The sequence below is a fragment of the Micropterus salmoides genome, unplaced genomic scaffold (genome assembly GCF_014851395.1).
Source record: "Micropterus salmoides isolate LMB-PRFRI ecotype aquatic unplaced genomic scaffold, ASM1485139v1 Ms_hic_scaffold_2, whole genome shotgun sequence".
NCBI classification, from domain to species: domain Eukaryota; kingdom Metazoa; phylum Chordata; class Actinopteri; order Centrarchiformes; family Centrarchidae; genus Micropterus; species Micropterus salmoides.
Genome location: NW_024041150.1, coordinates 12,814,550 through 12,835,249, shown reverse-complemented (window position 1 = coordinate 12,835,249; position 20,700 = coordinate 12,814,550). Strand labels below are relative to the sequence as shown.

Below are 20,700 nucleotides of genomic sequence, written 5' to 3'. Positions count from 1 at the left end.
TTCTTCCACACTTTTCCCTTCCACTTAACTTTCTATTAATGTGCCTTGATACAGCACTTTGAGAGCATCCAACTTCTTTTGCAATTACCTTTTGAGGCTTTCCCTCCTTGTGGAGGGTGTCAATGATGGTTTTCTGCACAACTGTCAGGTCAGCAGTCTTCCCCATGATTGTGAATTTCACTGAACCAGACTGAGAGACCAATTAAAGGCTCGGGAACCCTTTGCATGTGTTTTGGATTAATTAGCTGATTAGAGTGTGACACTTTGAGCCTACAATACTGAACCTTTTCACAATATTCTAATTTTCTGAGATTTGGAATTTGGGGTTTTCATAAGCTGTACACAATAATCATCAAAATTATATCAAATAAAGGCTTGAAATATCTCACTTTGCATGTAATGAGTCTATATAATATATTAGTTTCACCTTTTAAGTTGAATTACTGAAATAAATGAACACACACACACACACACACACACACATATATATATACTCTAATTTTCTGAGATGAAAACATAAACATAACAGTTCATTATAGTTGATGCTTTTATCCAAAGTGACTTACATTGCTAATTATGTCAGAGGTCACACACCTCTGGAGCAACTAGGGGTTAAGTGTCTTGCTCAGGACACAATGGTAGATGTGTCACAGTGGGGGATTGAACTTGGGTCTCTCACACCAAAGGCAGGTATCTTATCCACTGCCCCATCACCAGGAACATTATGGAAATAACATTGCATTCCTGTCAATAGATCCTCCTAAATATTACACTCCTTTAACAGGAGATACAAATCGTCACTAGAGGGGAGCATAGGGCATGTTTTAGGCTCACTATTACTCCTACAATATAAATAGCTCATCGTCATGGTGATGGAGGTGATGCAGATGAATATAGACATCTTAGTTTTTGTCAGGGTTATTCAGGCAAATACAGGTTTTTGGACCCAACTGCAGGGCTTGTACTCAGCAGGATGATCCTAAAGATATATATTGATGAAACATAAAGAGCAACTTACTTGTAAGTCCAGGCACTCAAAATGAGGCAGTCCAACACAAACAAACCAAGAAATTCACTAAGGTAATCCAAACTAGGTGAACAAAAGCAACAATCCAAATGAGTCCAGCATGTAATATTTCTTGAGTAGGGGGAACGGGAAGTGACGGGGAAACAGGCAGAAACACCTGACAAGGAGACGAACAACATACAGAACAGCAATGACAAACATTGAAGCACGGGCTAATGACGAGGGCGGGAGCACAAACAGGTGATACCAATCAAAGCAGCACACAGACACAGGGAAGCAGGGTGATGACAGGGGAACACGCAGAACACAGACAGGCCATAGTCAAATATACAAGAAAACAGGCAAAGGGAACAAACTAAGATCAGGCACAAACCAACATCAGACAAGTCCAAACAAAACAACACAGCAAACAGGGAAACTGAACACAAGGCGTCAGCAACCAAACCAAACCAGAAAGCAAAACACAGAACAGACAAAGCACACCAAATAACTGATACAGAACAGACCAAAGAACCAACCCCAAAACAGGTAGAGACTAAACACAGAGCAGACTAGACCCAAAACAAGAATCAATACAGCTAATACAGAGTTGGCCAAACATGACACAAGGTATAAAAACAGAATCAGAGCAGGATCGTGACCATTTTGTGTTTTCTCCCTGCCATGCAGCCACTCAGTGAAAACGCTCTAATGAGCAGAGGACTGTTTACAGTAGTGATCTCTCGGCCGCTCACCACACACTCACGCTGCATTTCATCAGTGTTGGTGAACTAATGATGGTGTTGATGGAGAACACACGCACGCACAGAGACACACACATTTCTGTTCCCCAAACCCCTAACCCTTCCTAGCCCCTCACCCTAAACTTAACCATCACAACTGCATGCATAACATTTAGTCGTTTAGCTGATGCTTTTTATCCAAAGCGACTTACAATTGCTATCTATATCAGTATCATTATGGTCCCCACTGGGATATAAAAACATGAAACACACACACACACACTTACACTCACACTGCATTTCAGTGTTAGTGAACTAATGATGGTGTTGATGGTGAACACACACACCCCCACACAATCCCTAACACTCAACAGGAAGCAACCAACAGTGTGTTTTACACACCACCTCCTCACTGGTGGATTAGATCAGATTATAGGATGAACAGGGATTAATGGAGCTCCAGTTAACAGTAGGTGTGCGAGGTGAACCTGCTCATGGTCATAAGACGGGAAGATTTGGGATTTCTTGAGGGTTTCTTTTGATTTTGTGCTTTTTAAGAGGTTTATTTGCTTAATAAAGATGGTTCAGTGTGTTTGCCAAAGGGCGGCAGAAATTAAATCTGTTTTTCTTTTAGAAATGCCACGACCTAGTTACTTTGATTAGCCATTAGCTTGCTGGTAATGTCTGACCTAATATACTATAGTAAGGGTGTCCCCAGGAAGTAGTCTGTTGCCTTCAAGCTCTCCATCTAAGCATGTACATTCCACAGCTCAGGTTAAAGTGATGCATGAAAGTTCATTTGACCTTGGAAACATGACTGGACATGACGTCTGTTCAGTCGATGGGCAGCTGGGACATCAGACATTATCAAATCTTTCTGGACTGTCTACAACCACCCACAGTGTGTTGTTTTCCACCTGCAAACAGCTCCATAGCAGACTCAAAGCTCGCTTAGAATTAGTAATAAGCAAAATGGATATGGGTATTGCTGAGAGGTCACCATCTCAACCTCATACCTGTTATGTGTGACCAAGGTTCTATGCTTAGGTGAAATGAGACCCGAGTTTTACGCCTTAAACTCCCTCTGCTGATGAAGACTAGGGAAGATGACGTTTAAATCAGATCAGATACCAAGTAATACCAGGGCCAGAATCAGCACGCCAACATGATAACGATACCAAATCTTTATGTTATTGAAAGAGATAATGTACTATCATGTTTTATGTCAATAGTAGGCTTGTGAATATACCGCTGAGTGATTTGCCAAACACTGGGCATTTCTATTTACAGTCCTGTTAATTGCCATCACATGCATGTTGTCACACCAGACAGTAACAGGAAGGTTCAAATCAAGTTGCCCTTGATTTGAACCTTCCTGTTAACTTTCCTTGACAATAGTTGCATCTGTTGGGATTATTGCAGGAGAACAATCAAGAAAAATATTTATTTTTCTCAATCAGACAACCTTTTCTGACTTTTCTGCGTGGTGTGAATCACATCAACAAAACCAAATACAGCAGTCTGTGGTGGGAGCTTGTGTTCATGGAAATGTGGTTTTGAGAGGCTCCTGAGACGCACCGCAGTCTCAGTCCCAACTCCAGATGCATGGTCGCAGGTCAACCCCGCTGCCTCTAGATGGAGCCCCTGTGTAGCGCTTTCAACGAGGAAGCGTTGAGGCGAGAGTGAGCTTTGTCAAGTTACACACCGCACACTAAGACAAAAACGGATGTTAAGTTGTTTTACCTCCAAAATAAAATACAATACCACATTGAAAGAAATGACATTGGTCATCATTCAGTGAACAAGTACAATAACAATTAAAAATAAAATGTAATTATTTATAGCAGTGTATAAGCTAAAGGTGCACTTTCAAGGGTTAAAACCATCTATTTTATCATCCACTTGATTATACATTTTATTTGAAGACGTATTCTTACATTTACAACAGGAAAGAAAATTAATCAAGACAATAAAATACGTTTTCTGTCTGCTCATGTGCTTTCTACTTTGACAGGTGTGAAAAAGTAAGAAATAAGGAATGCAGGCTTCTTCCTGAATGTTTCGACTTGAAAATAAAGATACTGAACTTGTGTAGGCTATCTAATGTCAGCAAGAGCAGATTATAAATATATTACCCACGTGATCAGCACTTAAAGGCTCATGATGAAAACTATGATTAAACAAACAAACAAAAAAATTTCCAATGTCCATGGCCTAAACTGAAATAAAGGGAAAATTCCTAGATTAAAACCCATGACTGAAAAAAGTTGAATAATCTTCTGTCAGGTGGTCCTGATAGTTTCCTGTGGGCAACACATAATTATTTCCTTAGTTTTGCTCTATTTTTAATTAATAATAAAAAACTATTTTAAACAAACATAACATACGTATTTTGCACAATGGCGGGCTTTACAAGGGTCTGTATCACAAAAAAACAAAGGAAGCTCAAGTTTTCTCTTTTAATATTTCCTACATTCTACATTTACATGACAGCAAGACGATTTAATTAGGGTTTTATTTTGAAAACCACCACCGGATGAGTGATATTCTATATTAAGTCTTTCTTGACTGCGGTCAACGGATCCAAGTGTCTGTATCAGACTTAACACAACAGCAGGTCGCGACGTCTCTGTCAGGTCCAGGAGAATCCGGGGTTTACGAGCAGGAGCCGGGAGGAGCGACACCGGGCGGTGAAAGACACCTAGGAGCCACTGCTGCATCATTCCTAAGTTCTTCTTCTCCTCCGAAACAAGTGGCACTTCGCAACACAGAACGGGAACGGATTTGTGGAGCGCATAAGCGACCGAGGCTTTCAGTTTCCCAAGTTGATCTCCTGTGCTCACCTTAACATGGCTTCAACGACCTGCACCAGGTTTACCGATGAGTACCAGCTGTACGAGGAGCTGGGGAAGTAAGTTCTCTTCATTTTATAACTCTTTTTAAAACGTTTTTTTATCGAAATGTGCCTTGAACGTGAAGCTTAACTGCCCTGCGTTTTAACTCTCTTTAGACTGACCGAAATCTCCGCGAGCGACCTCTGCCTACCTGCGAGTACCTTGATGGGAGTGTTATCTTAGCGCGTGCGGGGAGGACGTCACCAGCTCCCTCTTAAAAGAGTGTCTTAAAAGTGCCGCCGTGCGCATTGAAAAAGTTAACTCTTTTAAGAGAAACACTGCTGAGCGCCTTGTAATGCGTGCCGAATGTAAAAGTGGAACATGATAATTTGTCCCTAATTTTAAATCATGCTCCAGCGAGCGTGTGCCTCTGGCGACAAACCAGCCAAGTAAAAACAAGCGGACATTTGGCTGGAATTCGGTGTCATGAACAGCGCAGGTCAGTCCACCTTTGGACTTACTGGACATAATGGCAACCTTATACGAAACTGAACGGGTTTCCGAGCAATGTGGACTGTGTTTGCACAAGTGTCGCCCCTTTTGTCTTTTTTCTTTTCTTTTGCAATATGCGAATGGTTGAAATTCCTCAGTGGGGTGCCTGTGGTTCACGCTGCGGGCGCGCACACACACTCTACATGTAGCCTCCATGTTCAACGCGCTGTTCGCTTTGGGAAGGTGTGGTTCTCCGTTCCTGCTCGCCGGCAGGTTGAGTCACGTCAATTGTTTTCGTAGTGAACCAGCAAACTGATTAGGCAGCCAGCTGTAAAAATAAAGCGCAGGAAAACTCTGCTCTGATTGTGAGTCATTTGGCGCACTGATTAAATACCAGTCTTTACATCCATTATCGCTCCACTCTCTTCAGGACTGTTGCCCCAAAAAAAAAAAAAACAGGTTTGGAAGTTTTAGTCACAAACAGTGAAGACTTCCCCTGCAGGCTACCTGAGGGTTTATTTAATGTGTACCTGGCCTTTGTGCAGAGTAATTTATTTGATTGTTATTGCTGCTGCAGATTTTTTAGAATGAACATCTATTTTAAGGAAGCCTTTAGGAAGGAGAGGTGCAGGTGAGCAGGGTCTCCAGGAGGAAGAGAGGGAAGTGTTTAAAATTTTTATCAATAGTGAATTTGCCAAGCACTCATATACTCAAATAGTTTCATTAAACCAAATAGCTACCTTCTTTTTATTTCAATATCAGAATATTATGGGAGGTCCTATGGGCAGGGCAATATGATTATTTCATACCTCAACAAATCCAATATTGCCATAAAACAGTCCTCCTAGCTAATTGTTTTGCAGGATTATCTACAGTGGCCAACAACACAGAGAGGTATTGAAGCCCCTACACAGCCGTGGTCTACAACCCAGGTGTTGACCCTTATTTTGCTTTTGAAGACCTCAGGACCGTGTTGCTGTGCTTGATTGACATCTCCCTCACTATCGTTAGCTCTGCTGCACCTGTTAGAGGCTGGTCACATTTGAGCTGTTACAATGTTTTGGGACTGTTATGATGAGTTAGTCATCGTGACATCACCCGTTGGTTTGTGGACTGCCGTTTTGAACCCTCGAGTTTGGCCACCATGTTGTTTTTTTGTTTAGTTTTTTTTGCAACCAGCGGCATCAGACGTGACCATATTTGGACGAGACGGCGGAGCTAACAGCCGTATGCGGAGCTAGCTAGCTTGCTTAGCTAGGTGCATCTGTACTTCACCCTAACTGTCATTTTAACACGGCTGATAATTTTGTCTAGCAAACAACAGTCTTAAAACTAAATGTACTCATCAGAGAAAGTGAACAGCTGACTCCTAATAAGCTTTTTCAACGGCGCTGGTTAAATTTACACAGTGCAGAGGGTACGAGTCTCTCTAGCCTGATTGACCGGTGGCCATGGTAACGACTTGCTAATCACAGATGAGCCCGGCCTGAAACATACTCTGCTTTATGGTCCTCTAAATGGGACCATACTTTACTAAATGAACTTCATGCTGTGTTGAAGAAGACTTGAAACTAGCGACTGAGACCATAAAGTCATTAGGAAATTGGTAATAAATCAGCTGAGAAGTAGAAACATTTTACCATAAGTTCTAATGGAACCGGACCAGAAGAGTTGCCCCCTGCTGGGCGTTCAATAGAATGCAGGTTTATTGGACTTCCGCATTGGCTTCGCGTTTCAGACTGGAAGCTTCCCTCTTGCATCTAACTCAGTTGGAGTCAGTGGAACAGTACAGACACAAGCCGCAAATCTTACTGAAATTGCATCATGGCCTACTGCAATTTTCTAATCGCAGGAGGTGCAGTATTTGTTAAAGGGTGTGTGTGTGTGTCAAAATGCCATTTTAAATGAAATATTGTGGTTCTGCAGAGATGTTCTGGCCTACACATCATGTTCCACAGACTTAAGAAAACACCTTTCGTTTGTTTGTTCAATGAAAATGAGAATAATTATGTAAAAATGATTATTCTCTTCAATATTGAAAATCATATCACAATTGCATTATCAATCAAAAATAATCTCAATTAGATTATTACAAAATTGTTCAGCCCTAATCTATACATTAAAACACTGATTACAAGCGTCTTTGAGGGGTGTCAGACAATGTATAAGGTGACTCAGGTAATCCACAATTTCACTATTGAGTGTTCTCCTTTCTGTTAAATGCTAATAAAAAGTCTTTGTTCATGGCTGTACGTGTTTTCGGGTTGAGCGATCTCATGATGCCAGCTCAACATTGTGATGCCTGTCAGCCATCGCCGATGGACGTTGGCATCGTCTGTCGGCCCAACCCTAATGTGTATGTTTTAGAAAATGTTGCCATGTAGTGACTGATCCCTCACTCTTCTGTAGGGGTGCTTTCTCTGTGGTGAGACGGTGCATGAAGATTTCCACAGGGCAGGAATACGCCGCCAAAATAATCAATACCAAGAAGTTGTCAGCCAGGGGTGAGTACATGCTCTGTAATGTAGCTCCCGTGGCAGCGTGTCTCTCTGGGACAGTAACTTCTCTTAAAACTGTAACTTTCTTAGCCCTGTCAGCCCTCAAACCAACTTCCTCTTCTTGTTTTGACTAAGCACGTTTTCTCACGCCTTCACCATTTTGCTCCTCGTCATATCTGTACTAGAGTGAGGTGGTCAGGTTTCAGATTCTAGCAGCCATGCTAACCACATCCTGCTCCTCCAGCTTTGGATCCACTCCGGCTTTCACGCGTTCCGCTGCTTTCCATTTTTGTAACCCATCAAAGTGGCACCAGCATGAAGGAGGCCGGCAGCTCCTTTTTGTGACTCATTCTCTGATATCAACCACAGCCTCTGATTTCTGGTGAGCTGTATGTGACTCACAGCGCTGTCTTTCACATTAAAACACAAGCCAGTGAAGGCAGCGCGAAAGCAGAACAGGGAAAACTCCCTTCTCTTGTTCTCTCCTCCCGCTGCCCTTTTTTTCTTGTGCTTGCTCCTGTAATGGAGCGTGTGTCCAGGAAGCGGAGGCATGGATTCTTTTATTTTCCCCATCTCACCTTTTTTTTATTCTCTCCATCATTATCTGTGCGGCGTGGGCTGAGGCTCCCGCGGTCTGGATGTGGTGCCGCTTATTGATCCCTATGCAAGACACATGGGAGAGCGCACAACCCAGGAACACACAAACAAAAGGAGATGGGCCTGAAAAGGCGCACGGTGATGGGGAGCTGCACAGCCGCAGCTGATGTAGCGTCTCATGGGGGAAGCAGGGGGTTTCCTCACAGCATTAACAGCTGCATGAAGAAAAGCAATATGGAGGAGTACAAGTGCTTTGAAAAAAAGAGCATACAAACAATGAAACAAAAAGTAAAGAGGAAAAAAAAAAATATATATTTTTTTTGTTTTTTTTCTCGATGGCTCAGTATCTCTATTCATGCATAACCAGTCCTCTCATATGGTGAGAGGAGGTGAGGGGAGAGCATGAGAGATGAAGAGAGGAGGGCAGGTGTTTATAGAAGGGGAGTCTGATTGATTTCATACTCATATTGCTTTGGCTCAATGCCTTAGCTGAGCCAGAGCCTCTCTTACCTGAAGGAGAAAATGAGAGTGAAATGGAAAGGGGTGTGTGCGTGTGTGTGTGTGTGGTGCTAGCCAACTTTTCAGAAAGCAAGTGGAAAAAAATAGTCTTTTAGTTTGTGCGGTGGGATTTTTCCTGTCGCAGTCCACAGAGGTACATTCGAAGCAGATTATTAGTTAGATTACTTATAGTTCCAGCCATCGTTCCTTGTGATAAAATTTACATTGTACTCTCCGCGTTCGAGGCTGAGATATGAGAACACATGTGTGTCATCAACGCACAATTAAGGCACTTGCTTACTAGGAGGTAGACTAAAGCTAAAAAAACAGTTTGTAAGTCGGCACCTTTCGGAAAGTAATGGAAGTTAATTGCAAACAGCCAAAGATTTTAAGCAAAACATCACTTTCAGAAAAGCAATAAGACGAAAATTCTGAACAAAGCTGAGATTAAAAACCTACACTGTCTAATTTAGGTAAACTTGGGGTGGGTTAAAAAAATTGATTCTTCTGGACAATTCTAAATGTGTTCACAAATGTCAAAAACCGATTTTCTAAATGTTAACTGATAACATAATATTGACAGAACACAGAAGACAGAACTAGCTGAAGCTGAGGTTAGTAAAGCAAATAAGGCATGCAAACTAGTCCTTTTAGGCTAATAAGGAGACATGTCTTTTGGATTTTAATGTACAAATAAAATGCTTGGAAATTATCCTGAATGGGGGGGGGCATCAAGATGCATTGAGCATAAATGCTCAAACATAAGCAAAATAAGGTTTTCTTAAGCATGATACACAAGCAGACCTCATTTAAGCGTAGTAAAGTAATTGTAGGATACAGTATGCTGAGAAACGATGGTGGAAATTTGGTGACTGTGCAGACTTAAACACAAATGTGTGCAGTTGTTAGCTCAGTTATTTGTAAACATTTTTCTAAAGATGGAGGAGACCGCTGAAGGCACATTGTGGCGACACGAAACGCCAACAGAAACAGCCAGATAGATACAGTGGTGTGCTGATCGCGGAGCAGCAGGCTGAACTGAAGGTCACGTTCAATGAAGGGAAACCCCAGAGTCACTGCCAACACTGCTGCTGCATGATGACAAATCCCAAACAGGAAGCTCCATCCCATCAGAGAGGCTTTATGTGGCTGTAAACTTTGGCCTCACACCAAAGGCAGGGCTTTCTGGTGCAGCGCACTTCCAAGGAATATTTACGTGACTGAACTGCAGCAGAACTACAAGTAGAACAATCATGAAAACTTTCTGACAGAAGGCAGTCTGTGCTTTGAGAAAGTACACACAATCACTTTGTGGGCAACTGTGGTTAATCTTCTTTTGAGACGGTAGCCAGCTAGGCCTCAATCCCAGACGCCTTAAGAGACGCACTAGGGACCTATGCTATTGCCCACAGGTTGGTTTAAGCCTCCTCGCTAGCGCCTCCGCCTCCGCCTCCCCATACCCGAGGTCACCACTTCGAGAATGTGCAGTACAACTTGGGTTGGTTGCACTTTGACAGTGCAGTGTTTACCACAGAATGGCGGCTTCCTGGAGGTGTGGGGAGCTTTATGTGTTAAAAACACAATTTTCTATTTCTGGTGGCTTATTTTAAATTTCACCATTTTATTTCTAGTTCACTCTCTACCATATATGCTTTTACTCCTACACCTCCTACACCTGCATGGCCTGCCCAATTAAAGTCTATGTGTAGGAAACACAGCAGTGAGAATACATATTGCAAAGCACACTGCAAGGTCACCCCTCCACCCAGGGGAGTCAGGAAGTGGGCCGTTGATATGTAGGTAGGACTCAGCTTGGATTTAGAGCAGCATTGGTGTCACTGCTCACGGTGCAGCCTCCACTTTGATTGGCTCCTGTGTACAGCATGTCAGATTCAAGATCAAGACAGCTGAAACGAGCAGTTTTCAGTAGTTGATGTTTTGCTAATGTGTGCATGTGTGAAGTGCTTCTTCTGTAGTGTTACCTTTTTGTTTATTGTCTTTGGGCAAGCTAGCTGTAAATAATGGCTAAACTACATCAAAAATATAGCTTTTGGTCTTTGTTTGTGTCTCAAATTTGGCAGTACCATTTAATTCAGAGTAGTTGTGTCTTATAAGATGGGCGTTTCCCACAGGATTTTGTGAGACGGTGGTGAGTGGACATCGACCCTCTAGGTGGGTCAGGGGGCCCCCCTGGAAGAAACACTTGTACATTTTAAAGTTAAGTGCATACATTTAGTGCACTTTAAAAGCAAGTAAACCATTTGATCATAAACACACTGAATAAATATAAATGGTGCTGAAACAGCAAAAAAGTTTTTCCAGCAACCGTAAATCAAAGAATAATTTTAAGTAATTTCCCTAACATTTTTTTACTTTTAATGGACACATGTGACATGTTTAATACTTCCTGTGAATATAATCCAATTAATCTTATTTCAATACTGTATATGTTGTGTTAACGGACTTTGTCACATGTGTATCCTCCATCCTTGCGTTACATTCACCAAGTCAGAAGCAATTTGATAAATTAAATTGTATGTTGTGCTTGTATTGCGTACAATTAAGATTTAATAGCCTCTCTTCAGGTAAGACTCTCATGCTGTAACACACACACCATTGGCCTTCAGGTTGAGTTGGGGTCTCAGTACGAGTCTTATTCATTTGGGTACGGTCAAAACGTCCACTGAAGCCGGCAGAGGGAGAACATATAATTTTTACATCATAATTGCACACAGGGAACACAGAACACACACACACATTCGTCCCTCTATCCCCATGGGGAAATCTAATTGACATAAAGCATTTCCTAGCCCCTACGCGGCTAACTTTAACCTGAACTGTAAAACCACGTCTTAACCCTCAAAGTGTCTCTACCCAGGGGGACCTTTAATATTTGTCACCACGGTGGCAAGTACGTTGGTTAGTGTGCATTCAGATTAAAGTCCCCACTGGAATATAAAATCATGACACACACATGCAGTATGTAATAAAGGGTAAGTTAATAAACTCTGTAACTTGAACCTTAAGTATCCAAAATCACAAGGTCTACCCATTTTTCCTTTTCAAGAAATAAAAATCTACCTTTTAAGTTTTGAAGTTAAACCTTTTACAGATTTGTATTCTGTTTTATATGTGTTACTTACTCCTAAGCCCCTCTGTTCATATCAATAAAAAAATACTGGGACAAGCACAGGACATGTAACGAAAACATTATCCAGATGTACTGAACTGAAAGCCTGTCTTCTCTGACAGCACAGAGGGAAAACTAGGGCAGCGGTTGAACACAGACCTAGCGATGCTTGGGCTCGGCGGAGTGGAAATGATCGCTTGACAAACCCACCAGGCTGTGGAAAAGCTAGCCATGGTTCAGGAGGCAGCCTTTCTGTCGTTTTGCTTCTGGAAACTACCCGAGGCCGCAGCCGCTCACGGTGAACTCTTCATTCCCATGGAAACAAAAAGAGATGGTGGGCTAAATATAGTCTGTGGGGTACTATAGGCCCTGAAGTATATTACAGTCTTTGTGATGTTAATTGTGCACGTGTGTGGCGATCCACTCGTTTCAGTCACATTTAGCTGAATAATATCATTTGCTGAATTTGAAATGGATCATTTATTTGTCTCTCTTAATTTAACAGCACTGAGCTCTGTAAGTTTTTCCTAAGTGTCTTACACACACACACACTCTGTAGGTTAATATGCTGGAGCCAACTGCTTTTAAAGTCTGCTTTAACCCCGGCAACAGGGGTGATGACCCGACCCCTTGACCCTGTGTTTATATCGATACTAGGCCAGAGGTACCTTTCCTGCGTGCGCGAAGAGGAGAGTGTGTCTCAATAAAGTGCTCCATCAGAGCACACACCGCTGGCCTGTGTGTGTATAATGCCAGCGGTTGGCTTAGCAGCTAATGTCAGGGGCTCAGCACACCATTTACACAGTTCCCTGCTAAGGCCGGGCATGAAAGAGATGGATCAAGGGAGATTGTGTGTGTGTGTGTGTCTGTTAAAAAGGGAGAAAGAGACATGACACAAAGCAGCGGCGTGTGCCCTGTGTACAGTCTAAATGGTATTTGAGTGTGTCCTGTGGTTGTATCCACAGCTCAGCCCTCAGGTCCTGGCTGACCCATATGGCCTGTGACTTGGATGACCAGCGAGCTGTCATCACAAGCATAAGTGATGACTCAAAAACCCTGAAGAGAATGTCCATTTAAAAAGTCTGGAGCAACTGGGGGTTAAGTGTCTCGCTGAGGGACACATTGGCGGATGTCACTGGGGGGAATTGAACCCAGGTTTACCACACCAATGGCATCTATCTAACCTGCTTCTTCATCGCCACACCAAAATTTTCCCGCAAAATTTCACTTGTGAGTAGTTTGAACAGGTGAACATTTAGTGTTTTTGCTTAAAAAGTGATTATTGTAGAAATGCTAATTGTCTATCAAATAATTTTAGCTTTCAAAAAACCATTGTATAAAACAAATCAGTTTTCATAGGAACTGAGGCATGAATATCTGATGTAGGGCTGCAGCTAACGATGATTTTAGTATTCGAAGCTTCTATAGATTATTTCAACGATTCATCGATGCGTTGTTTAAGAAGTACTTTTGCTTGGCGGCGCACGTGAAATGTGGAACCTGAAATGAGCGATCCTGCACGCCAAACAGCTGTTTGTTATTATAACGAAGGATGGATTAGCACACGCAGGTAGCAGGGATTGTCTGAGCTACAGAGAGCTGCAGGGGAGTTAAAAGGTGCAGCTCCCGACACCCAGTTATCTCCTGACTGTGAGGTTCCAACTCACGGCCCAAAAAGGAGAACAACAAACGCACGTGTACATTTTCAGCTGAGGACTGTAGCTTACTTTTGCTAGCCTTCAACTCAACAATCAATCCGGATTTCAGTTAAATGCTTAAGTTGCTGTTACCTTGTCTGTGGTCCGCTGGCAGAACACCGGCTGCTTTCTGATCAGGCGCCGTCGTGCTGTTGCATTTTAACAAATGTATAACAAATGTTCAATTTAATGTTTTTATTCATAAAATTCCCACTAGAGTTGCAATATCACTTAAAATATTCACATATTAGAATTATTGGGTTTTTTTTTTTTTTCTAAATTGTTCAGCACTACTTAAGACAGAGTTAGCCTCTTCACGTCATTAAAATAAGAACTAGTCTAGTTGTCCATCTTTGGGGGGGAAATAGGGGTGTTCCTCCATACATTCACAAGTCAGAAGAACATGGGCCTGCACTACGAAGCAAATTCAACATACCCAAGACATCTTTTCCTTATCTGGCTTGACTGACCCTGACAGCCGTGAGCATGCTAATCAATCACATGATGCTGGTTATTAGCCCGGTAAATCAACCCGGGGTTTCCTAATCCAGCCATGAGTGCATTGACATAAAAGGGCCTGTGTTTGCAGCAGATGAACATTCGCAAACATGGACAAGTATACTGGCAGCAGAGCGGCATATTTTGGAAAAGAACAGGCTGAAAACAACACTACTGCAGCTGCCACATGCAGGAAGACAGAAAATCAGACTGTGTGAATGTGTGAGTTAACAGGCTTAATATGACCGGCCATCATTAAGGTATGAGGAAATCTGACTATAATCACATTTGTATTTTCCATTAATTGAATGCGTAGCTTAGATGTATTGTAACGGGGTGTATGACCACGTTAGGCTGGTTCTTTCAGATGCAGCTGCTGTGTGTCGGCGTTTCAACATTAAAAGGCACTGAATAACTCACTGTTCATCTCACTTTCAAGATGTTCTCCTCACTGCAAAAATCAGATTCATTTAACACACAAATGTTCCAGACGTTGTTCTAAATTAACTTCACAATGCAACAAAATCCATTTATGTCAAAAGAGAGCGTGTGCACATAGTGGGGAAAGACTGAATCTCAACATTTTACTGAAAACTCACCATATTACCTTTACAGTATATTAAACTAACTTGAATACTATAATATATGCTCAGACTATTTTCCTCACATAAAAAGAAAATTGAAGCCATTTCTTTTAACAGCTGTGGATGTATAGTGTCTCAAGTGTCTCTCCCTGTACTGGTCTGTTGATGTTTATAAAGTCGCCGAAAAGACACAGAACTCGTCTTTTGGATTTTTCCACACACGATTCCTGAGGAGGCTTTTTAATGACATACTCTATTGAAGAGATTGAGACCAACGTGGTACCGAATGATATCTGCACTGTTGTGTTCACTGTTGCTTTACCTGGTCCGTACTTGTAAAATATCCTTCATATCTTGTAACATAATACCACCAATAACGTGTGTTTCGCTGTAAAATGCTAAAATGGTTTGGCAAACATACCTTGGCGGCCCAAGTAAAGTCCATATGTGGGAAAGACTGCCTAGTATTTTGTGGTGTTGACGCCGCAATTGTGTATTTAGTTAAGCGGATAGCTGTCTGTATTCATGTTCGGGGTGCGATTCCACCCATACTGGAAATTCAGGCACTCCCTCTTGTTTTCTCTGTCTGCTCTGAGAGTGCTTCAGCAGGGAGAACAGATGGAGTTTTGTTTACCTCCTTGCATTTCTTTTTTCACATGAGCATAAAAAACCTGTGCGTGTTTAACCCCCTGTGAGTGATTCAGCTGAGACAAAAGGGCTCTGGAGCTCTTTTACTGTGCGCTTTTGAACTGGATTTTGAGTCCGTATTCAATCCATCCAAAGAGGGGGAAACAATGGGGAAAAGAGTTGAAATGCAACAGTGAAGCTTAACAGTAGTGCAATGACAGAAGGGTGTTTGTATTTGCAATTATTTACCCCAGACTGCCTCTTCTTGTAACTGATGCACAGCTGCTCAGGCAGGCTAAATATACCTCATTAGAGTGACGCGAGGGAGCATGAAAAACAGAAATCAGGCTGCCATGTTATAGAGCAACTGTCAGCGGGAGTGGAGGACTCCCCAGTTCTTGGCAAAAGGTATTTTCATCTCTGCCTGCCTAATTTCCCCATCGATCTGCTGGCAAGAGAAGGATGTATCATTCCAGCTTCTGTTTTTAATTAGCAATTAATGTTATTCCCACTTCAACTCTAGCTAATTGTGTTAAAGCTGAAAAGGAGATGAATAAGTGAAAGGATGATGGGGTGGGGGTGTCGTGAAGGAACAGGGCGTAGGACAACAAAAACATTGTAGATGGCACTCTGGAAATTCTTAATGTTGTTCTTCAATAATACAGTGTCCCACTGTAATGCTTAAAATGTGCGGGGAAACAATTCTTCAGAGGTCTTTCTTTGCTGCTCAGTTGGCAGGCAGCAGATGGCAGGAACTGAGTGTTTGATGATGAAATAAGATCGTTTGTGTGCTATCAGCCAGTCAATCAAAGCCCACAGGAGGAAGCTGATCAATACTGAGAAGCTGCATTCTCCCGTCTTTTTGTGGAATTAGAACCCTGGATGGATTTCTGTGGATTAGTGCCTCAGCCTCTGTGAAGTCAGGCCTTTTTGTTTGATGAATCAACCTGGTGAAGGAAAGGAGGGAAAAAGGGCCACTTCTTTTTTTTCTTTCAGCAAAAATCTGCTTGAGAGCTAGAAGATGTTTGAAGGCTGCTGCTGATATTTTAGAGTTGAAAAGTGGTATGCATGTATAAATTATACTGTTAGTGTTCAAACATGCCTATTGTGCTGTAATTATTTGTTTTTTTAATAATTCAATTTTTTGTCATTTAACCTCCCCCAAAAAGGTATTCAAGTGTATAAAATTTTTTTTCCAGCTTCTTGTATGTGGGGATGTACTGCTTCTCTGTTGGGGTTTTTCTTTTTTTTTTTTTTTTTTGTGACCAATTTTGTTATTGGTTTTTCATTTTCCATTCAATTTAGGGGGTAAGACAGCATAATCATAAACAAGACATAGTCCCAAATATATTGGTCTCCTTTCTCCTCAAAAATTGTAGTAAATCAACACAAATGAAGATAAAGATTTTTAAACAATTAGCCTAATGAACTTTGTTTGGTATCGGTATATTTTTGAGACACCAAAACTCAAAATCTAAACTTTGTGAGAAGCTGCTGCTTCTTTAGGCAGGTTGAGGATTTAGTGTCTAATATGAAACTACTTATTCAAATAACCTGTCCATCATATCAGAGCTATAGAGCAAACAGGGGCTGTTATGACCAAGTTTTGGTCTCACAATCCATCATGGACCCCCCACCCTTTAAATGTACCTGTACTGTTCACTAGGGTGTAATAGTACGTGTAATCGCCCCAGATGTTCAGGACAGGATGTTCAGTATGCGACTCCCTCTGTTCAGTACACCATGTAACTCCTTTTAGATTGCCTATCTACACAATGCTCGCTACTTCGTTTTGCATCCCAGATTTACTTGATAATTTTCTGGTTTCTTACTCCTCTATGACAGTAAACTGTATGTCCCTAATAATTATGCTCATCTGTCCATTGTCCGCTGCATATCTGGGTTAATGTTGTGTGTAGTCCAAATATGCTTTTTCCTACCCGGGTCCTTTAGGTTTTCCTTGAGGATGCACACCCCATACAGTGAGTTCCCTCAATTCCCAGTTGGACATGCCTGGAATACATCCGCAGAGACATGTCCATGAGGCATTCTAATCAGATCCCCCGAAACACGTCAGCTGGATCCTTTTGATATGAATGAGAAGTGGTTTTCTTCTGGATATTTGAGTTTCTCACTGCTGCAGTGTGGAGAGACGCTCCATATGGTGGCCTCAGGATTGTATCTCTGCCTTTGCAGTTGACGTGGTTCTGCTGGCTCCATCAGGGACTCTCTCCAGCTAAAAGTGTGAGGCAGCACCTCCAGCTTTGACCATGGTACTGCTAGAAAATACTGGTTTGCTCTCTCCTGGATGGAGGAGTCACTGTCCCAAGTGAAGGGGGTTCAGTTATTGTAGGAATCATGATCTTTTTAACAGGAGAGAGTGATTGTATTATGTGTATTGCGGCTCTACTGCTTGGGAGAGCTTATTTGCTTATTTGCCTTTTTGTATAATTTGTCACAGCTACAGTAAGCCTGAGGCCCCTCCTGACTTGTCTTTCATCGGTGTCGTCCACTCAGGTGCTGCCTCTTCCCATCTCTTTGAAACATAAACTGGAGTATTCCCTCTGGGCTTTATTCTAAATCCTCATTTAGCCAAGTAGGGCAGCCACTTGAGGGACAGGCTGTCTGCTTTAATTAGGACTTCTTTGTCTATCAGACAGAGACTGGGTGCTCTAACCTAGAGACCGCATCTTCCAGCGGCGCTCTCCTCTGCCTTAATAAACCACTCTCAGGTCAGTCCCTCTCTGTCCCTCTGAAGCTTTGTGGCTCTTTGGAAATACTGCCCTTTGCCTCTCTGTCTTCTTCTGTGTTCTTCATCTTTTTCCTCTACAATTCCTGTGAATTACAAGGATAGAGTGTGAATGTGTTGATGACTTGTGGGAGATGTAGTCCCAGAACTCTTCACATCCTCCCCAAAACACACTCCCTGGTTTGTATAATGTATTCATGTAATGCTGCTGCAGTCCACACATGTGTAGGCAATGGGAGTTTCCTCCTGCTGCAGGAGTTGCCCTTGAAATAAAAAAGCAGGTATGTATTTTTATAATGCCAATCCATGTCGGGTCCGCATAGAGAAATACTCAAATGTATGTGCAATTATTTATGGGGACAATTCATAATGAATGTGTTGTTGCAATACATGTAGGCCTATTGTGAATCCCGTATTAAACAGGTTATTACTTGACAGCCTTCATATGCTGCTGCACACACCACGGTACCAATCAGGTTTGATGGCCCCCGACTAGAGAATTAGTGCTCCAACTGTTTCTTGTCAAACTGACTTCTAAAAGTGTTGGTAATAAACACTGTAGCAAACATTACTTAAACAAGAGGAAATAGTATATTTGTTGTAGGCTACTTTAAGTCATGGATTTGCCGGAGTAGTGACCATTCCAGGGAGCAGGACCGTGTATGTGGGGTTGACTACAGTGTTCATAGCAATGGACCTACAGTATTAGCCAGTTCAACGGTGTGGCAGACGTGTTCTTAACAGTTTTTAAGAGCTCCGGAGCGCCGCAACTGCAGAACGGTTACAACACTTGCCACATCGTCACAACGTCCCTGGTTTGATTCCAGCCGGGAACCTTTGTTGCTTGTCACGCCCCTCTCTTTATACTTGCTTCCTGTCTGCCTCTTTGCTGTCGACTGTCTAAACAGAGGGATAAGCTATGGATATGGAAGCTTCGGATACGCAGACATTGCTCGATTGTAGGATCAATTCAGGTTTTTGGCCTTTTCATGGGATTGGTTGATGTATCTTTTACTTATCCTTTACATGTCAGATACACTATTTAAACTGGCTTCCTGGATCGTATTGCATTGTCTTACCGGATACACCAGGTGCCCCCCAATGCAGCCCTTTAGATATTTCTTCAATGCAATCCTGTTTTGTGGTCTGAAACCTCATAACATACTGGAACATAATGGAAGTTATTTATTAAATGTGTTAAATGCTCTGTGCCACATTTAAACTCACCGTGTTAACAGTGTTAAGATCTTGAAACAGCTTAGTTAAGAATGTCCTCAAAGCGTTTTCAAGATAACCCTGTGTTGTTAAAATGGCGCCATGGGGTTTCTCCTGCAGTAATTAATGGTTACTACATCACTAATGCAGTTTGCTGAAGTTGCCTCATGTCCCAGAGGGACACTATCTGGATGGTGTAAGTAATACGGCTACTCTAATGCTTGGACACCCACACATATTGTGCACCAGCAGCAGAGGTGAAAAGCTGCCAGAACCCCTCCAAGGACACTGTTGGCAGAAATTTTGTTTTGTCTCTCTCCTTCTTCACCTTCCCTCCTTTCAATATGTTTTCTCTCTCACACGCTCAGTGTATGAAATCATGGATTGCATCATTCACTGAAGCCGATTTGAGTCATGTTTTTAAGGGCAGCACAGCAAGAGCTTTTTCTCTGGCCCAGAAAGAGGCTTAGGTGGTGCATCAGGGCAGGCTGTGTGGATTTGTCATCTGGGAAAACATGGAACTTAAACCCACTCTACACTTTCATGCGGAGGCATTCCTAGCGCTAGTGGTGTCTACGTCCGCAGAATTTTTTCCATCACGGATGTTTGTAAGCATCCATGATATTTTTCAGTTTTTCCATCAGATGAAGCTATAGATCGGATCACAGCTTTTTGAATAATGTTTCGGTATGTCATGATTTCGATTCTAAATTGAAAATCAATCAAAATTAACTTTTGATTTCGACCTTCAGTAGTAGGGGTGGGGGGGAAACTGATTCTTAAATAAATTGAAATGCAGACTTGGATGATTCTAAATCGATCAAAAATGTTATTTGTAATGTAATGGTGATGGAACTCAGAAGTGCGGAAGTGTAGCGCCCAAACAGTTTGTGGCGTGCACATAACAGAGACCAGTGTTCCCCCTGTATTTGGCGCACCGCTGCTGAATGAATGGGGGCATTACTAAAAGTTCAGATGATCAGTAATATCAGTGCACACCCAATGATTGTCACTCGCACACTATGTGAGCATTTTAACACTCAATGCTTGGCTTTGTGACAGTTGCTGTTATAAGAGCAGCGTAAGTTAGCTCTTTTAAGGTGTGTGTGTGAAAGTGAGAACGAGCAGCAGACGGTGAAAGCTTGCGGAGCAGATGAAAGACCATGGAGGAGCTGAGGTTAGTAAAGCAAATTAGGGATGCAGATTAGTCCAATAAAGCGAATGGGAAGACATTTCTTTTGAAATTTCATGCACACATGAAATTTGAAAGTATCCAGAAATCCTTTTTATAGAAAAAAGATGCTCAAGATGCATTGATGATCATTTTATCATCGTATTGCAGCCCTCTGAATCATAATCAAATCGTGAGGTGCATGGAGTTTCCCACCCCGAACTCACAGTAATTTTTTTCCCCCTCCACCCCTGCCTAGTTGTGTGCGTCTGAAGGAAGAACAGAACACATAAGTGATTAATCATCAATTTCATTTTTTCCCGGTAAAACTAACAATCCAGAAAACTAAAATCCATGGTTC

General features: G+C 42.1%; 1 protein-coding gene across 11 annotated transcripts in view; it reads left to right on the top strand.

Moving 5' to 3' along the window:
- Positions 1 to 4,320: 4,320 nt before the first annotated feature.
- camk2d1 (calcium/calmodulin-dependent protein kinase (CaM kinase) II delta 1) overlaps positions 4,321 to 20,700 on the top strand; it is a 101,432-nt gene continuing 85,052 nt past the window's right edge. For 5 of the 11 annotated variants that reach the window (XM_038731158.1, XM_038731154.1, XM_038731156.1 and 2 more), the window contains exons 1-2: positions 4,322 to 4,660; positions 7,485 to 7,579. In XM_038731158.1, coding sequence (XP_038587086.1) covers positions 4,599 to 4,660; positions 7,485 to 7,579 — 157 coding nt within the window. In that variant the 5' untranslated portion in view covers positions 4,322 to 4,598. Of the gene's footprint in view, positions 4,661 to 7,484; positions 7,580 to 20,700 lie in introns of all 11 variants that reach the window. The other 6 variants (XM_038731155.1, XM_038731153.1, XM_038731162.1 and 3 more) reach the window with 3 other exon arrangements.